This window comes from Colias eurytheme, chromosome 15 (assembly GCF_061535395.1).
Source record: "Colias eurytheme isolate Ceu_HAF_F1 chromosome 15, ilColEury1 Martin Lab GWU primary, whole genome shotgun sequence".
Classification (NCBI taxonomy): domain Eukaryota; kingdom Metazoa; phylum Arthropoda; class Insecta; order Lepidoptera; family Pieridae; genus Colias; species Colias eurytheme.
The window spans coordinates 11,487,506-11,503,254 of record NC_142994.1 but is presented as its reverse complement, the minus strand read 5'-3'; the positions used below and the strand labels follow the sequence as shown (position 1 = coordinate 11,503,254).

At 33.1% G+C, this 15,749-nt stretch overlaps 1 protein-coding gene across 1 annotated transcript; it reads right to left on the bottom strand.

Annotated features, from left to right (window-relative positions):
• Positions 1-2,686: 2,686 nt before the first annotated feature.
• LOC149902586 (facilitated trehalose transporter Tret1-like) lies at positions 2,687-6,612 on the bottom strand. Its single transcript, XM_090110275.1, has 3 exons — positions 6,480-6,612; positions 4,409-4,544; positions 2,687-4,144 (listed from the first exon to the last, which is right to left on the bottom strand). Exons 1-3 carry the CDS (start codon positions 6,498-6,500, stop codon positions 2,736-2,738), a joined length of 1,566 nt encoding a protein of 521 aa, XP_089966401.1. The 5' UTR covers positions 6,501-6,612; the 3' UTR covers positions 2,687-2,735.
• Positions 6,613-15,749: the final 9,137 nt, after the last annotated feature.

The window sequence follows — 15,749 nt, the reverse complement described above, 5'->3', positions numbered from 1 at the left end:
CAAACAAGCCTATTAAAAACTTATTTTTCTTGTAACATTATAGCCTATTTGTTCCGCTGTGAAACTATAATACTTCCGAGCTACAAGAGTGATAAAGTTTAATAAAGTTTTGTTTATGCAGTCCCGTAGTCTCATTAGCTACGGCGATTAAGGTTTTTGCTTTGGAAGTAGCCTTTTAATTACAAGACTAATTACTTAGTACGTTTGTAAGTTGTGCCTTTGTTGCGAATTCATCGGTTTTATGGGTTTTTTAGAGGGTATCGTACATTGTATTAGGAAGATTTTTAGTTAGTTTTATATTGTAATAAGGTGAGATGATTAAAAGTTTAAAATACTGTACTAAAGTATAATCTTTTGGAATATTTGTTTGATCACAGGGTAAGCGAAAATATCGCAATACAGCACAGGACAAAAAAAAAATATATATCCGTTGAATTTAATAATATTTCAGTAATTTGGTATTATTTCAAAGATACAAAAATTAATAGAGTAAAATCAAACAAATACAATATCAATTGTATAACTATCTATTATATATTCATGTAATTGAATGCAATTTTATTAAAGGTGCTTTTTACTCGACAAATGCTCACTTAAATGACTGTAATAAGTAACACAAAAAAGACCCTTTTTTGTAACCAATCTTGAAAAAACTTTTATTGTAAAAGGAGTCAAAATGTTTTCAAACCATAAAATCCTTTTTAAAATTATAAAAAGCAAAAATATGCGATCCTTTTCATAAAAATACCACACGACTCTACCAACATTATTCACAGCAACATACTAGTAGCTCATTTTTAGAGCAAACACCTTATAATCCTCAAAATATAAGTGTCATGAATACAAATTGCATCCGAGGCCATATACGAAGGGTTTTTAAATATATATTGGTAACTGCGGTAGCTGTATCAATATTACATGAGCTACCCGAGGCACGTAAGTGTAACGAATTTTGAAGCGTCCACCCACAGTCTTATTGAATTGAATGAAGAATTTTCTAGTAAATTTTTAAATTAAGAAGTTTCTAGAAGCTTTTGGAACGTTCTAGTAAACATTCGGAAACGGTATTTAGGTTCGGTTCGGAATGGGTTTGGTATTTGTTTGGATAGGAGTAGGTATGTACTGAATACAGAGGCTTAATTAATACATTTTAATCAACAGTTTTGAGTGACAACGCTTTGTTAAAAGTTGTAATACTATTTTTATTTTTACGCGCTATTAAAAGTATTAATACTATAAGGTTACTGATACAGTATGTAATCTATTTTGTCTATAGCATTAGATACTTATATATAACAATGTATTGAGTTAAATTGAGGAAATTCTATTATTGATGACGTGCATTAGGTAACTTTTTGGAATTCAAGTGCATTGAAAGTCTGCCTCCACAAACCCATGTCCCAAATGCTCTAAAGGATTTTAAGGGAAATGCTTTTGTACATAACACTGCTTAACGTTTTATAAAAAGTAGATAGCCTTCTTCATCCTACTAGAATTTATTTACTCCCAGACTTATTAGTCTCCAACTCAATATAATAAGTTCCTGGAAACTTAAGGAGATAATATTGTCAGACAAATCAATAAACAATTAGAAGACGTCGATGACCGTCGATTGTACTTCCCGGTACAATCACTGGAATCCGTTCTGAAATACAGTTCAGTTGGAATCTCTGTATATTTTTCAAGCTCGTATTGAGTTTAATTACCGCAGCGTCAACATTTGCTCAGCTCTTGCGTGGGACGGAGACAATTATTGTTTACCAACACCGTCTCAGCTGTAACCGTGTGAATTAATTGAAACTATTTAGGTAGAACATCCTGTATATACTTCCCAATAACAGTAATGAAAAAAAAGAGCGTGTATACCGAGCGCACGTGTCAGAAGTGAAAGTTCTTTTGCAAGATTCAAAGATACCAAAATTTTCGCTTTACTCCATGATGTGACGGTATTGCCATGACGTGATCTTGAAATTTTACTCTCAACGCGCCTATAGAAGTTTCACTTCAAACATATTATATAATAATATTCATGGACACGTAACGCAATCTACACGTAAATAATTGCATGATAAAACCGCATTATGGTAAAATTATTGATAAACACATAGAAAGTAGATTAGTTTCCTTTTCTAGTTATATATCTTTAAAGGCAATTTTTAAAGTAGTAAAACGTTCTTATACATATAGATAGATGTATTTTTCGACCCAACTGAGTAAACCCAGCCTTGATTGGATTCCTTGCGGCTGCGATATCGTTGATTAGCTATCTATAGGTTCACCAAGTAATTACAAAGCTAATTAAATAAGCCTACAAATTAATATAGACATAATTCGCAATCAATATCTATTATTATCTGTCAAAGTAAGCACGATGTAATGTAATTTGTCGAGGTTTTAGTCTCCTTCCTACAATCCACTCACTTCTTTTAATGCAATATTTTTATGATAGTTCTATTAAGAATTATTGCTGATTCTAAACCAAATAACTTGTTTTTACCAAAACTCATTTGATGATAAGCTTGTACCCATTTATAGTAGTTGTATGATTAACAAAATGTTAAAGTTATTGAACATATGCGGTTTGAGTTTAATTTTTCATCGTATTTTTGACATTATTATAGTTATAAATAAATAATAAGCAATCATTTAGGTATACTTATAAAACTTATTTATTACTTAAGTGAGAAGATTGTAATAAAAGGGTGTATAATATTATAGTAATAACTATTCGTATGTTAGCTACCTCGTTCGATAGTAGTCACCACATCTATACTTTTTTCTTCGTTTTCAAGTAACGTTTGGATAACTTCATTAGGTATCACAGTATGAACAATTTCATTGGTTTCTTCTGGTTTTGCGATTAATACTAATCTTACATTTAGTTTGTCTACTTCATTTATTTCATCTTTCTGTGGTTTCACTTCTAATACAGATTTATCCACATAACTTTCTTCAATACATTGTAAAGTTTTGTTTTTTGTTTCAGGAACAAATCTCCATACCCAAAACAGACATAAACTCAATGTAACGGTGTACAACAGAAAGGTTCCATGCAATTTAAGATACAGTACCAAGAATGGAGCTATTTTAAGAGTAAAGCTGTAAGAAGCACAAATTATTATAACCATCAATGCACCTCCAGCACCTCTGTGTCTCACAGGCATTATTTCAGCTGCCATTACATATGGAGTCGTATATATTCCTAAACTCGAAGCTATCATAAACCCTACTAATAAATATAAACATAATAGAGAGTCACTTGATAATCTATTTGAAAACTGCAAATATGAAACTATGGATGACGCTAATAAGAACACAGCACTTCCAACACCACTAGTCAAGAGCACAGGTTTGTTATTAAAGTATTTGAAAAATATATATGCTATGGAATTGCCTACTACAGTAACACAATCCATAATGATCATTCCTATGAACGCGGAGTTCTCATCTTTAGTGACATTCTCGATCATGTTCATTGCGTACACAAGAAATACCAAATTTCCACTACAATAATAAACAGAGAGCAATACCAACATATGAAAGCTGGGCAAATAGAAATCTTTGCTAGTTATTTGAGCCCAAAAGTCTTTTAAACTCTTCTTCTGAGATTTTAACGTCCTGTCTTTTATTTCTGTATGAGCCTTTAAGAGAGCATTCATTTCTGACACTGATTCTTCGTTTAATCCTCGGAGCCAGATAAAAGACTTCTTACATTCATCCAATCTACCTTTATAAGCTAGCCAGGCTGGTGACTCAGGCCATGAACAGCTCATTAAGAAAGCGATGATTGTAGGCAGAGCCAAAATGAGACTAACAGTTTTCCAATGGAAGAAGCGTCCCATGGAATGAGCAAGTGTTACGCCCACAGATTGATTGATACTATAGAAGAGCATCAGAATGTTCCTGTATTTAGGATGGACCATTTCGCTTATAGTCATGTAACTGACGACTAAAAGACTCTTAGCTCCAAGGCCTTGGAAGGATTCTCCGATGATAATGGTTGCGGCGTTTCTGGCGAAGTAGATGATGGTCCAGCCGAGGGTGACGAGGAAGCAGCATGTCTGGAAGCCAAACTTTCTTCCGCGGAGTTGCATCAGGTAGGGAATGAAGAGGCTGGGAACACCGGCGAGGCCATGGACTGAAGCTGAAACATTAATAAAATGAATGTGAGAATTATTATTGACTGAGATAGTACTCGGAATAGAAAAGATTTCAAGTGTATTCACTTATTTAATAATAATTAAATATAACTGCTAATATAATAGCCGATATCTTGTTTTATTTTTCCGTTGATAATTTTGTACCTCACTCAAATGACACATCAAAATTAATTACTCATTCTGTATAGCCTTTAAAAGCCTCACAACATGGCCTTTATTAAATATTTTTCCTCTATAACGATAATTACCAATCCACGATGCAGTATGGACATCGGCATGAATGGAGCTGTCATTACTCTTAAATTGCTGCAGTAGCACGCTGGGGTATCCGATTAATCCTCCCGCTGATATCGCGGCTAGTTGTGGTGATGCAGCTACGTATAACTGAAAGGTACAAAATAATGCACTTTTTAAATCGGTCGTATTATACGCTACAGTTGATTTGGTCCGATGGTTGGTTGGGTTCATAAAAATTGTGTTATGAACATTGTGGTTTTATAGTGTTTGGAGATTAATCATGTTATATGAAGTAGTTATATAAGTTTTAAAGGAAGAAAGCATTAAGTGTAGAATTACGTTAAGTTCCAACGTATTTTAAATATGTAAGAGATTTTTTTGATTATTGTATATGTGTATCTATGTTTTATTCGTAATGCATAATGCATTATAAAATTCAGTATTTAAATGCATTATACTTATTTTTGCATGCTGCTAAAAATAATTGAACAAGTCATTCATCACTCATTAATTTCACAAAGAAACGTTTTAATGCAGATAAGATAAACTTTATATTTTATAACTTGTTAAAAATCATCAACACAGCCAAGAAATAATCGAGTTTTTAATTAATCACCGTTCTACTTAAATAGTAATTTTCTTTGTAATGTAAAAAAGATATTTATTTCGATTATATATTTTACATTTTACACGTGACATAATTATTATAATATAAATTTAAATGAGTATTATATTAGATATGAAAATCAATTTTATTGTCTTAAATTATTGCAATGAAGTAATTTATATTAAGTACTTTTACTGTATTAAATAAAGTTTTATTTGACTCTAGGTATATTTACGCTTTAATTTTCTAAGAATTTAATAAAAAAGCCGTGATGATTCAAATTTTTCAATATATATTATGTGCATGTTGATAACATCACCACTATTCGAACGGTGAAGGAAAAAATCGTTAGGAAACCGACATGACGAGGAATCAAAAGTTCGACGACATTTGTGACATCTACCAACCCGCACTTGGCCAGCGTGGTGATGATAATGATGATGATGTCTACATATTTTTGTCTTTCTTTCACGTTGCAATAGAGGTTTTTAAGCTATTGCATAGCTTTTATCGCGGGCCTTGAGCGCGGGGACCGAATCCAGAAATTCCGTAACGAAAAAGCCTCACGCTCCCCACTCCGACGGGCATGTGGCTTGAAGGCATAGCACGCAATAGCTTTACCGCGGCAGTCCCCGAGTGCCACACGTCTTTTTTTTTGTATTTTTGTGTCTGGTGATATGAGGCCAGATAGTGGCTAGAAATAAGGTGCTTTTTACCGCGGGAAAAATTTAAAGAGGAATTTCCTTTGACATGGGTGAAACCGTGGGCGAAAAGTTAGTATGATAATAATTTGATAAACACGTTTTAGGTAGTACGTTTTAGTTTTCAATTTCAATGAAAACTGGATCATTTTCATCAAAAATTAACATTTTAATTTCAACTCATCGTATCACACACATGTACTAAAAATAGTTCACGTTTAAAATTAGCATAAGTATATTAAAAAAATTGGTTGGTTAATTACTTATGATACCTTTGATAGAATAAAACATTTTAATTTGACTGAAGGAGAAATTTACATGTAAATTAAAAAATAATAACAGGAACTAGATTAATGTTAATTAGTTATATTGAAAATTTGTACCAAAATGTATTGAAAAATTAATATATACGGATATACGGATGTATTTATTGTATACTTACTGTATAGACATACGAAAACCCTCTCCGTGATGAAATAAGCAAAAAGTTTCCGCTAATTAAAAATTTTAGTTATCTCCTTTGTAAGAAATTTTTGAAATACCACATATTATTATTATGAAAGAAAAAAATAGTACCTATGTATTATACAGTGATGGATAAGAAAAAAACATTTTTCTAATTATTTATCTAATGTTTACCTACACTAATAATTAATATTGCACTTATACTAGGTATATGGGATCTCACAAATATTATTACATCGATATAATAAAATCATTAATCAATATCAACAGAAATACAAAGGTAACGAATATAAATATAAATTAACTCACTTGTCTAAGAATCGGCGACATGTCACAAAACTTATTTCCTTCTGTGCATATTTAACTGACAACAACAATTTGTTTGGAAAAAACAATATTATCAATTATTAAAAACGAAAATAATTAGTCCACTTTCCGCATATTTACTTGCACTTATCGAGTATTATCGTTGACTGTTCATAAGAATAAAAAAATGCATACAGCATGTAAAACGAGTCACGGTGTAAGGAAATATCATAGCATGGGAATTACAGCTGTATCACGAATAAATAAGGATCGAAATAGTATGTAGGGATTGATATCAATTGATCCATCGACAATAAAAACAGCAACCTTCGAATGTTAGGAAAATAACGTCCGCACCATATAAGGTTGTACTAAAAACTAGTACGCGTATGATGAAGTGACAAAGTAAACATATTTAACGTTTTATAAAATACTACAAGTTAATACATATAATATCCTTAGTATGGCCGTTAAAAGGGAAAATTTTGAGATGTAGGCAACCGGTTAGTTTACCTCGTTTTCTGTTCAGTTAAATTGATATAAATTATAATAAGCAATAAGTTTTGGGTCGGAATTCTAGATTTTGGTTGGCTAATAAAGATAGAAGCCGGGGATACAGCTAGTATATAAAATTGAAGATTTAATTGCAGAAAACTACTATATACATACGTACCTGTAGGTACTTAGGGGAGGGGGGGGCATAGCGGGGCCACGGGGCATAGCGGGGCAAGCCTTACGTAGCTCGAAACGAACGCTGTTCGAACTGTCAAACGGCTCGCTTTGATTGGTCGTTAGTCGGCGCGTGACCTCCATATGCGAACCACGCCATTTCGGTACGCGTTTGTGTGATGTAAACAAAAATATCCAAACCAGTGTTTTTCTTAAAATTTTTAGTGAAATTGAACAGTAATCCTTTCTAAAACGTACTTATGTACTGTGGTGTGTTATAGTTTATTATGAATCAGTTCCCTTTCGGTTCTCTTAATCAACAAGCACAAGGTCATTGAATCAAAGGTAAGATGCCGTCAGTTTGTGTTTAATTTTGAACGAGCCGGTGGGGCATAGTGGGGTATGGTGCCTGGGGCAAAGTGGGGCACCCCTTTTTTATTATAGAAAAGTGCCCCACTTTGCCCCGTTTTAAACACTTCTAAGTTGTAACATATTAATTTTTTACGTTTTTAGCCAACATGGTCCGCACATATAAGAGGAAGACTGAACAGCATTCATGGTCTGTGGAAGCTATGAAACAAGCTGTATACAGTGTTGTGTCCGGAGAAATGGGCTATAGAAAAGCAGCAAATATGCACAACGTTCCACAAACAACATTAGAACGTTATGTTTCTAAATATCGGGGCAATCCAGACGACAGCATCTTTCAAAAGAAATTAGGCCATTTCCAAAGCGTGTTTTCTCCCGATCAAGAGAGAGAACTAATTAATTACATAAAACAGATGGAAGCACGGTTTCATGGACTGACTTCACATGACCTGCGCAAACTTGCATTTGATTTGGCTCAAAAAAATGGAATTCCTCATAAATTTGATTCAGAGAGTGGTTTAGCTGGTAAAGATTGGTTAAAAGGATTCCTTAAAAGACATCCAGATATTAGCTACAGAAAACCTGAACCAACATCAGCAGCTAGAGCTATGGGTTTCAATAGAGTAGCTGTTGAAAGTTTTTTTCAACTTTTAGAAAAGGTTTACGATGAACATAAGCTTACTCCACAAAGAATTTTCAATGTTGATGAGACAGGTGTGTCCACAGTGCCCAAAAGTCAATCAAAAATCCTTGCTACTTGCGGCAAAAGGCAGGTAGGAACACTGACCTCCGCAGAAAGGGGAAAACTAATGACCACAATTCTCTGCTTCAGCGCAGTTGGCAACTATATGCCGCCAATGTTCATATTTCCAAGGAAGCGAATGAAACCGGAGTTGCTTGATGGAGCACCAGCTGGGTCTTGGGGAGAATGTCACGAATCTGGGTGGATCCAAGGTCCCTTGTTTGTCCTTTGGCTAAAGAGATTCATTGAGTGGTCGCATTCCACCAAAGATAATCCAGCACTTTTATTGCTAGACGGTCATGCAACACATATTAAATCTGTGGAGGTCATTGATTTGGCTCGCGAAAATGGTGTTATTTTATTGTGTTTCCCACCTCACTGCACACACCGACTCCAACCACTGGATGTTGGGTTCATGAAACCTATAAGCACATATTATTCCACCGAAATAAAGAATTGGTTGCGGAACCATCCCGGACGTGTGGTGACACAATTTCAGACAGCTGGACTATTCGGAAAAGCTTTTATATCTGCAGCAACAATGACGACTGCTATTAATGCATTCAGAGCCACAGGTATATGGCCTATAAACAAGGATGTTTTCACTGACGTAGATTTTGCACCCGCGGACACTACAGACAATCCTGAGCCTGCTGAGGTGTCTTTACTTAACGAAGCCATTTCGCAGAGAGACAACACTCCAATGATGCAAGAAACTCCAGAAGGTGACTCTGGTGCCGAAACGCCACTCAGACAACCACTCCAAGAAATTTTGACCGGTAACAAGACACCACCATCGCAAATACTACAACAGGATAGGAACATACAAACCCCACCTAAGCAACCTTCTCCACAACCTGGTTGTTCTTGGATGGTCGATAGGCCCTCGAGTTTTGCAACAACTCCAGAACAAATAATGCCAGTGCCTAAGGAGAACAGAACAGGCAAAAGAGTTAGTAAGCAACGAGGGAAAACAGCAATCATCACAGAATCGCCGTACAAAAACGAGCTTCTAGCCATAAAAAAGGCCGCAGAACTAAAAGAACAGAAAAAGAGGGTAGCTAAAGATTTGAAATTGAAATCCATCAAACAGAAGAAGAGAAAGATTGTCAAAAAGAAAGGCAGCAAAAGCTCTGCAGAAGAAGATGCTGAATGCATCTATTGTGGTTACTTGTGGTCAGAGTCAACCGAGGGATGGATACGTTGTCTAAAATGTTCTCGATGGGCACACTACTCTTGTGCTGGAGAGGATGAAAAAGATGAAGAGGCTACTCATTTATGTGCATTGTGCATTGAAAACTAATTTTGTTAAAGGTTAAAATGATTAAAAACATTTTTTTGAAAGCCCAAATGTTTAAGTTTGGAGATTTAAAGATACGAGTAGTTACGTTGATTTTTTGTTATCTTGATTGAAATTTTAAAGTAGATGATTAAACTTGAAGTAATTCATTACTTAACTGTACCAAAGTTCTGTATTTCCTTTTTTTAATATTTAAGTTTTATAAAAGATATGTGTTACAGTTTTTTGTGTGATCTCTGATTTCTTTATCTTACATAAATAATAATAAAGAGAAGTTTTTGTAGTGAATTTGTTATGCTAAAGTGTTGTTGTTTTTATTTATATATATTTTATTTTTTTAAACTGTCGTTATGTATCTAAGAAATAAAACTATTTCGTTTTGAAGTTGTATTTCGTTCCTTATAATGACTACCCCAAAATGCCCCATACGAGACCCCACTTTACCCCTATACATGGGGCATAGCGGGTCAAATGCCTTTTTTCATTTAAGTAATTACATCTCGTAGATTAATGACATTATCAACATAAATGTATCCATAGGCATTCGCAATGAATTAAGCTATGATTCTAAGATAAAATTTTAAATTTAATTACATTATTTTAGTTTTTAGGAATGATTAAACGTTAAGTACCCTACTTTGCCCCCCCCTCCCCTACCTGTACTCTGTGGTGCTACAGGTAAGGTACCTTGTAGAAATTTGGTGTAGATTTTGTATTTTACTCATGTAAAAAAAAAAATTATAAAAACAAAAAATTTTAATGAGGAGTTTAATGGAAAGATTCAATTTTTCAAATCGAAATCTAATTGATCTTCTTCAATTTTCAATTTATTTTAAATTGTTTTTTTCTGGAGATAATTTACATGTACATAACAATTACAAGTTACAACAATCAGCAATAAATTATATTTTGTATAGACATATCTAAAAACCAAACAAAAAAAAAACAAGTTATTAATTTATATTAGTGGCATTTAAATTTAATGGTCATAACAACACATTAATTCTGACAATTAAAATAATAAAAAGGTTGATAAGCAAAAAATTAACATGTTAGGTTGGTACGTTGTAGTTTTATTATTATAAAAATAAAAAATGTTGTGTGGTTTTATGAAACCACGGTAAAAGTGAAACTGTTCGAACGGTTCCGAACACTGCTTTGTGTAGCGCATGTCGCGTGACGGTCGGCTGCCGAGTAGGTATACCTACTCGGCAGCCGCGATACACGCGACATGCGCTACACAGACCAAAAAGTTTGAGACGATGTAATAAAAGTTTCACTTTAAAATAAAATAATTAGATAACTGTTATTTGAATTGATTTTACTTTCAACAAAACATAAACTACAAGAGACATAATATTATATTTTTCATTTATACCTATTAAGAGTGTTTATCCACTAATAATGTGCCAGGATGTGTAGCGAGGAGTGTGTTTGTAAATAACCAATAGTATGGCTTTAAACGCTAAACACATTAAGCGATTGGTTATATACAAATACATTCCTCGCTACACATCCTCACACTTTATTGGTGGAAAAGCACCCTTATCTATACTAATATTATAAAGCTGAAGAGTTTGTTTGTTTGTTTGTTTGAACACGCTAATATCGGGAACTACTGGTCCAATTTAAAAAAATATTTCGGTGATAGATACCCATTTATCGAGGAAGATTATAGGCAGGTTATCATCACGCTACGACCAACAGGGGTGGAGCCACGGGGGTGAAACCGCGCGGAGCAGCTAGTCATTTATAATTATTGTTCTTTAATACGCTAGATTGGACAGACTAATCTTTGCATTAAGATAACATTACAATATCTTATAAAAAGGAATATTATGAGTGAATGCATAACAAGCATTCCAACGATATAGTTAGATACAATAAAAATTTAACGAATGCAATAAGGATTTTCAAACAAACTGAATAAAACCTGATTTAAAGTCTTAAATTTGCAGAAAACACTTAAGTTATAATAGTTATGAACATGAATGCTAAACAATGTTCACTTAATCAATATTTCTAGTGTTATCCAGTGTTTGAAAATTGTTCAACAATACTAGATCGTTGTATCGGAATTCTTTAGTGCTCTTTGAATTTCAACAGGGAGGTATTATGGGAATAGTTGTTGTTAGAGGCCCCGATGTTTAATATTATATGGAATAGAAAAAATATTGTGTGCGCATTGTATTACGTCTTGTTCCATTTATATTTTTAATGAATGTATACTCAAGTCTACCGTCTTTTGAGGCTGTGAAAATGTGCCTTCTAAGTGAACGCAATCAAATGATACATCTGTTTATGCTGGGAAATTTTGACATTCGCATAACCTTCAGGGATTATCTATTATCGAATACTCATTCTACTTCCTGTGAACACAGTACAGCATCTTGAAATTTTGTAAAAAGCAACGAAGAAATTTAAAGTAACAACATATTTTTGAAAATACTTTAACCTAGCCATGTGCGAGCACTCACATTGTACCCAATTACCGTCGTTGTTATATATTTTATATAGATATATTGATATACAGATACATTTATCGACACTTTAGTTGATTAAGCGATATAATTAATAATATCATCAGAATCAGTTTAAAATAAATCAGTTCTTCACTGGTTACCACGATATTTCCAATGCACAGAGCTTCAGATGCTGGCTTACTTTCACAACAAAAAAATCTGAACATTTATTCCGCACATTACATTTTTGGGGCCCCAAAAACTTGAGTACGTAGCATTAATATTTAATGTCGACATGCGTAAAATTGTGTGCCGATACCGCTGAACTCCGGAGCTCGATTTTACATAAAGCACAAAGTTGAAGCTTCACTTGCCAGTTAAACTTCTGAGCTTTAAAAGCTATTGGGATATTGGAATTTTAACTTTGAGCCGTGTATGCCTGATAGAGGTTTAACTCGTTTGTGACAAACGTATTTATCGGTGGAGTATTTTACGTTTATGCGCATTTAAATTCTATTAAAATGTTTTTATTTTGTTTATTTTTGCTGTGCTTTCGTAATATTAACGTTTTTTTTAAAGATCTATTAAAGCTTTTGGGATTTGGTATTTTAAGTGAAAATAAGTTGCAACTTTATTGCGGGGCTCTGTGGGCAATTATTCCAAGCCTATTTAGATTGGGGTAGTCCCAAAGATTACTCATGTAATGTACTCATTTACCCTACCAAAACGGCATTTACCCTACCAATCATTTTTATCCCATCAGCTGTTTTAGCGTGACCTCCCGTAATTAAAGCGCATAAAAAAGCGTGAAAAATCTAACAAACATTCAGATGAATAGGTGATGATGATAGAGTGTCATACAGTTTCGCGAGTAGTATAGGAAGGCTGCTTTCAGGAACTACGAGCGCAAATCCGCATTGTGGAACTAGTTTAATCCTTAGTACTAGTATTATACATGAACATACAATCTTGCCCTTCAATTTAGCTTGAATATAGTATTACAGCTCCTATTTCAGTCATCTAAATAATGTCTGGAGTGGGCTTAAAGCGGATTTGGTATGTATTAAAAGCCTATGTCTCTGCTATGTACTGAAATTAGTACACGTTTGATATTCTAATCTCTGTATCAATGTGCGTATGTTTCATGTCCCTTAGTGTATTATTTTAATACTCATTGTTAAAATTTAGTCGAATAAAAACACTATTGTAGTTAGGGCTGATTTTTCAATCCTTGGTAAAAACTTATTCGTCGAATAATGTATAAAACTACCATTTTAAAAACGTATTCTAATTGCCCATATTTGACAGTTTATGTGACATTTTAATATTATCGTGTAATACTTTATTGGACGGATAAGTTTTATACAAGCATTGAAAAATCGGCCCTTAATATAATTAGTTTTTAAATAATAACAAAATACGTGACGGTTTTAAATATTGAATATGACTTACTTTTTTCACCTCGTTCACTGTCTTTGTGAATTATGTTTTGTCTCATTGTAAATTTAAGAAACTTTTGCCTCCAATTACCTACTTTTATCATCGTGGTCAAATGATTATATTTTTTCAATAGTTCTTTTTTTTATTTCACTAATTAGCATTATATTCTCGTTATAGTTGCGAAATTATCTATGAAATACAATGGCACAGATAAAACAACAACAAACAACAACCATTTTCATAGTTAAAACGCCTGAATTGCTACTTATAATTGAGGCTGAAACACAAACTATTATTTAAGGTAAACAAGAGTCAAAATACTAATGAAACCTATGTTTGTCTAGACTACATTATCTAGAACTTAGTCATACGTACGTAATCACTATCTTGAATTGTTCCAACAATATTACATACAATAAAGTTCAAGGTTTAATACAATCAGGTTTATATTCACAAATTATTATGAAAATAAACTATTATATCCTGTCTTTATAGAACAGTAGACATTTTTTTGTATGAATTTGTAATCATTATCAAAACTGACATATCCTCTTTTCTTCCTCTTCTTGAGATTTCTCTAGTAAAGAAATCACTCTACGTACCTATATAACAAAGTTTTTTTTTCGATAAATATAATACTATATTAATATTATAAAGCTGAAGAGTTTGTTTGTTTGTTTGAATGCGCTAATCTACTGGTCCGATTTGAAAAATTCTCGGTGTTTGATAGCCCATTTATCGAGGAAGGCTATAAGCTATGTATCATCATGCTAAGACCAACAGGAGCGGAGCAATGCGGGTGAAACCGCGGGGAATAGCCAGTATTACATACACACGTCGAATATGTATTGGAGTTTCTAAGACCATAAATAATATTCCACATAAACAGCATAACAACAAACACACAACGTCTTCACGGATTTAAAGCATAAATTTCCCTCAACTCAACTCATACCCTTAATAAACTAAGCAAAAATTCCTCACAAAATAATTTAACTTCTAAATATATTGTCGGATAAATTAAAGGGCAACCTCACGAAGCTGCTTTGAGGACCAAAGCGCTCTTTAATTAAAATCTAAATGGATTTACTCTAAATTCATGAACCTTGAGTGTACAAAGGTATTATTCTTTTGTGAGCTTATAATAATATATTAATATGTAAATATATGTAGCTTGTATGATTTCCGGTATGGCTAAAGTTGAGGGTATGGTATGGCATTGGTAAGTAGCTTGCTTTAATTAGGTCATGTAAATTATGTCTTTTTAAGAGTCGTTATGAATAGATTAGTGCAAAGATTAGATAAATTCAGGTTTACTTTATTACAAAGTAAATAACGTTAAAAAGTCATAAGTCCGAAAAAAGTGATGTCTGGTCTTTTTTTGTTATGTTTCATTGATCAATCTTTCTTTTAAGTTTCATTAAAATTTAAAGGTTTATCTTTATTGTTTATCCTGGTTATATAAGGATTGGTTTATGCAAAATTTTTATGACTTACAAGCGGCGCAAACTGGCTCTCCACACATCAATGAACATTGTTTGAATCTCTTTAGAATTTTTACAAAAGTGCATTCAGTAGTAAGATAACCGATACTACACTGAAAAAACTGCTTTTATATTTATGTTTTTAATATGCATGGAAACAAATATAATTGATTAGTAGTCCTAATATATCAACCTAACTTACAATAATAATAATATTATTCGAAAAACACAAATACTTAATACAGTCAGAGACAATAAAAAATTCACAACAAAAATAAAATGTAAATAAATAAGTAAATACCGTTTCAATAGATCTCTTTGTAAATTATCTACAATAACCCTCCCAATTATTTAACGGATCATTTTGATGAGAAACAAAATGGCCGACCATTAATTTTAAATGACTATCTCGCGCCATTAAAAGGAGAAAGACACGGAACATTCGAAATAATTAATTACACCTTGGAGATTATGAGCTCACTGATATTTGAAAGGTTATTGCGTACTCCCAGCTTTTATTGGCATTCTTCTCAAGTACTTGGAATTTAAGGTGACAGGTGATATTGTACTGTGTTGAGGGAACGTCAATCTCGCCTTGTTTGTAACGTTCCGTTTTATTTACGAGACAATGTAGATACTTGTAGACGAACGATGTCGTCATTAACTTTGTCAAACGTTGGCTTATTTTAGGTTTACGTTGAATAAAAGTGAATTATATAATTATAAAAATAGACTAGAATACATATAACAATATTGTGTTCAATTATTCTTCAAGTGTTATTAGAATTTGAAAAAAAAAACATTGAA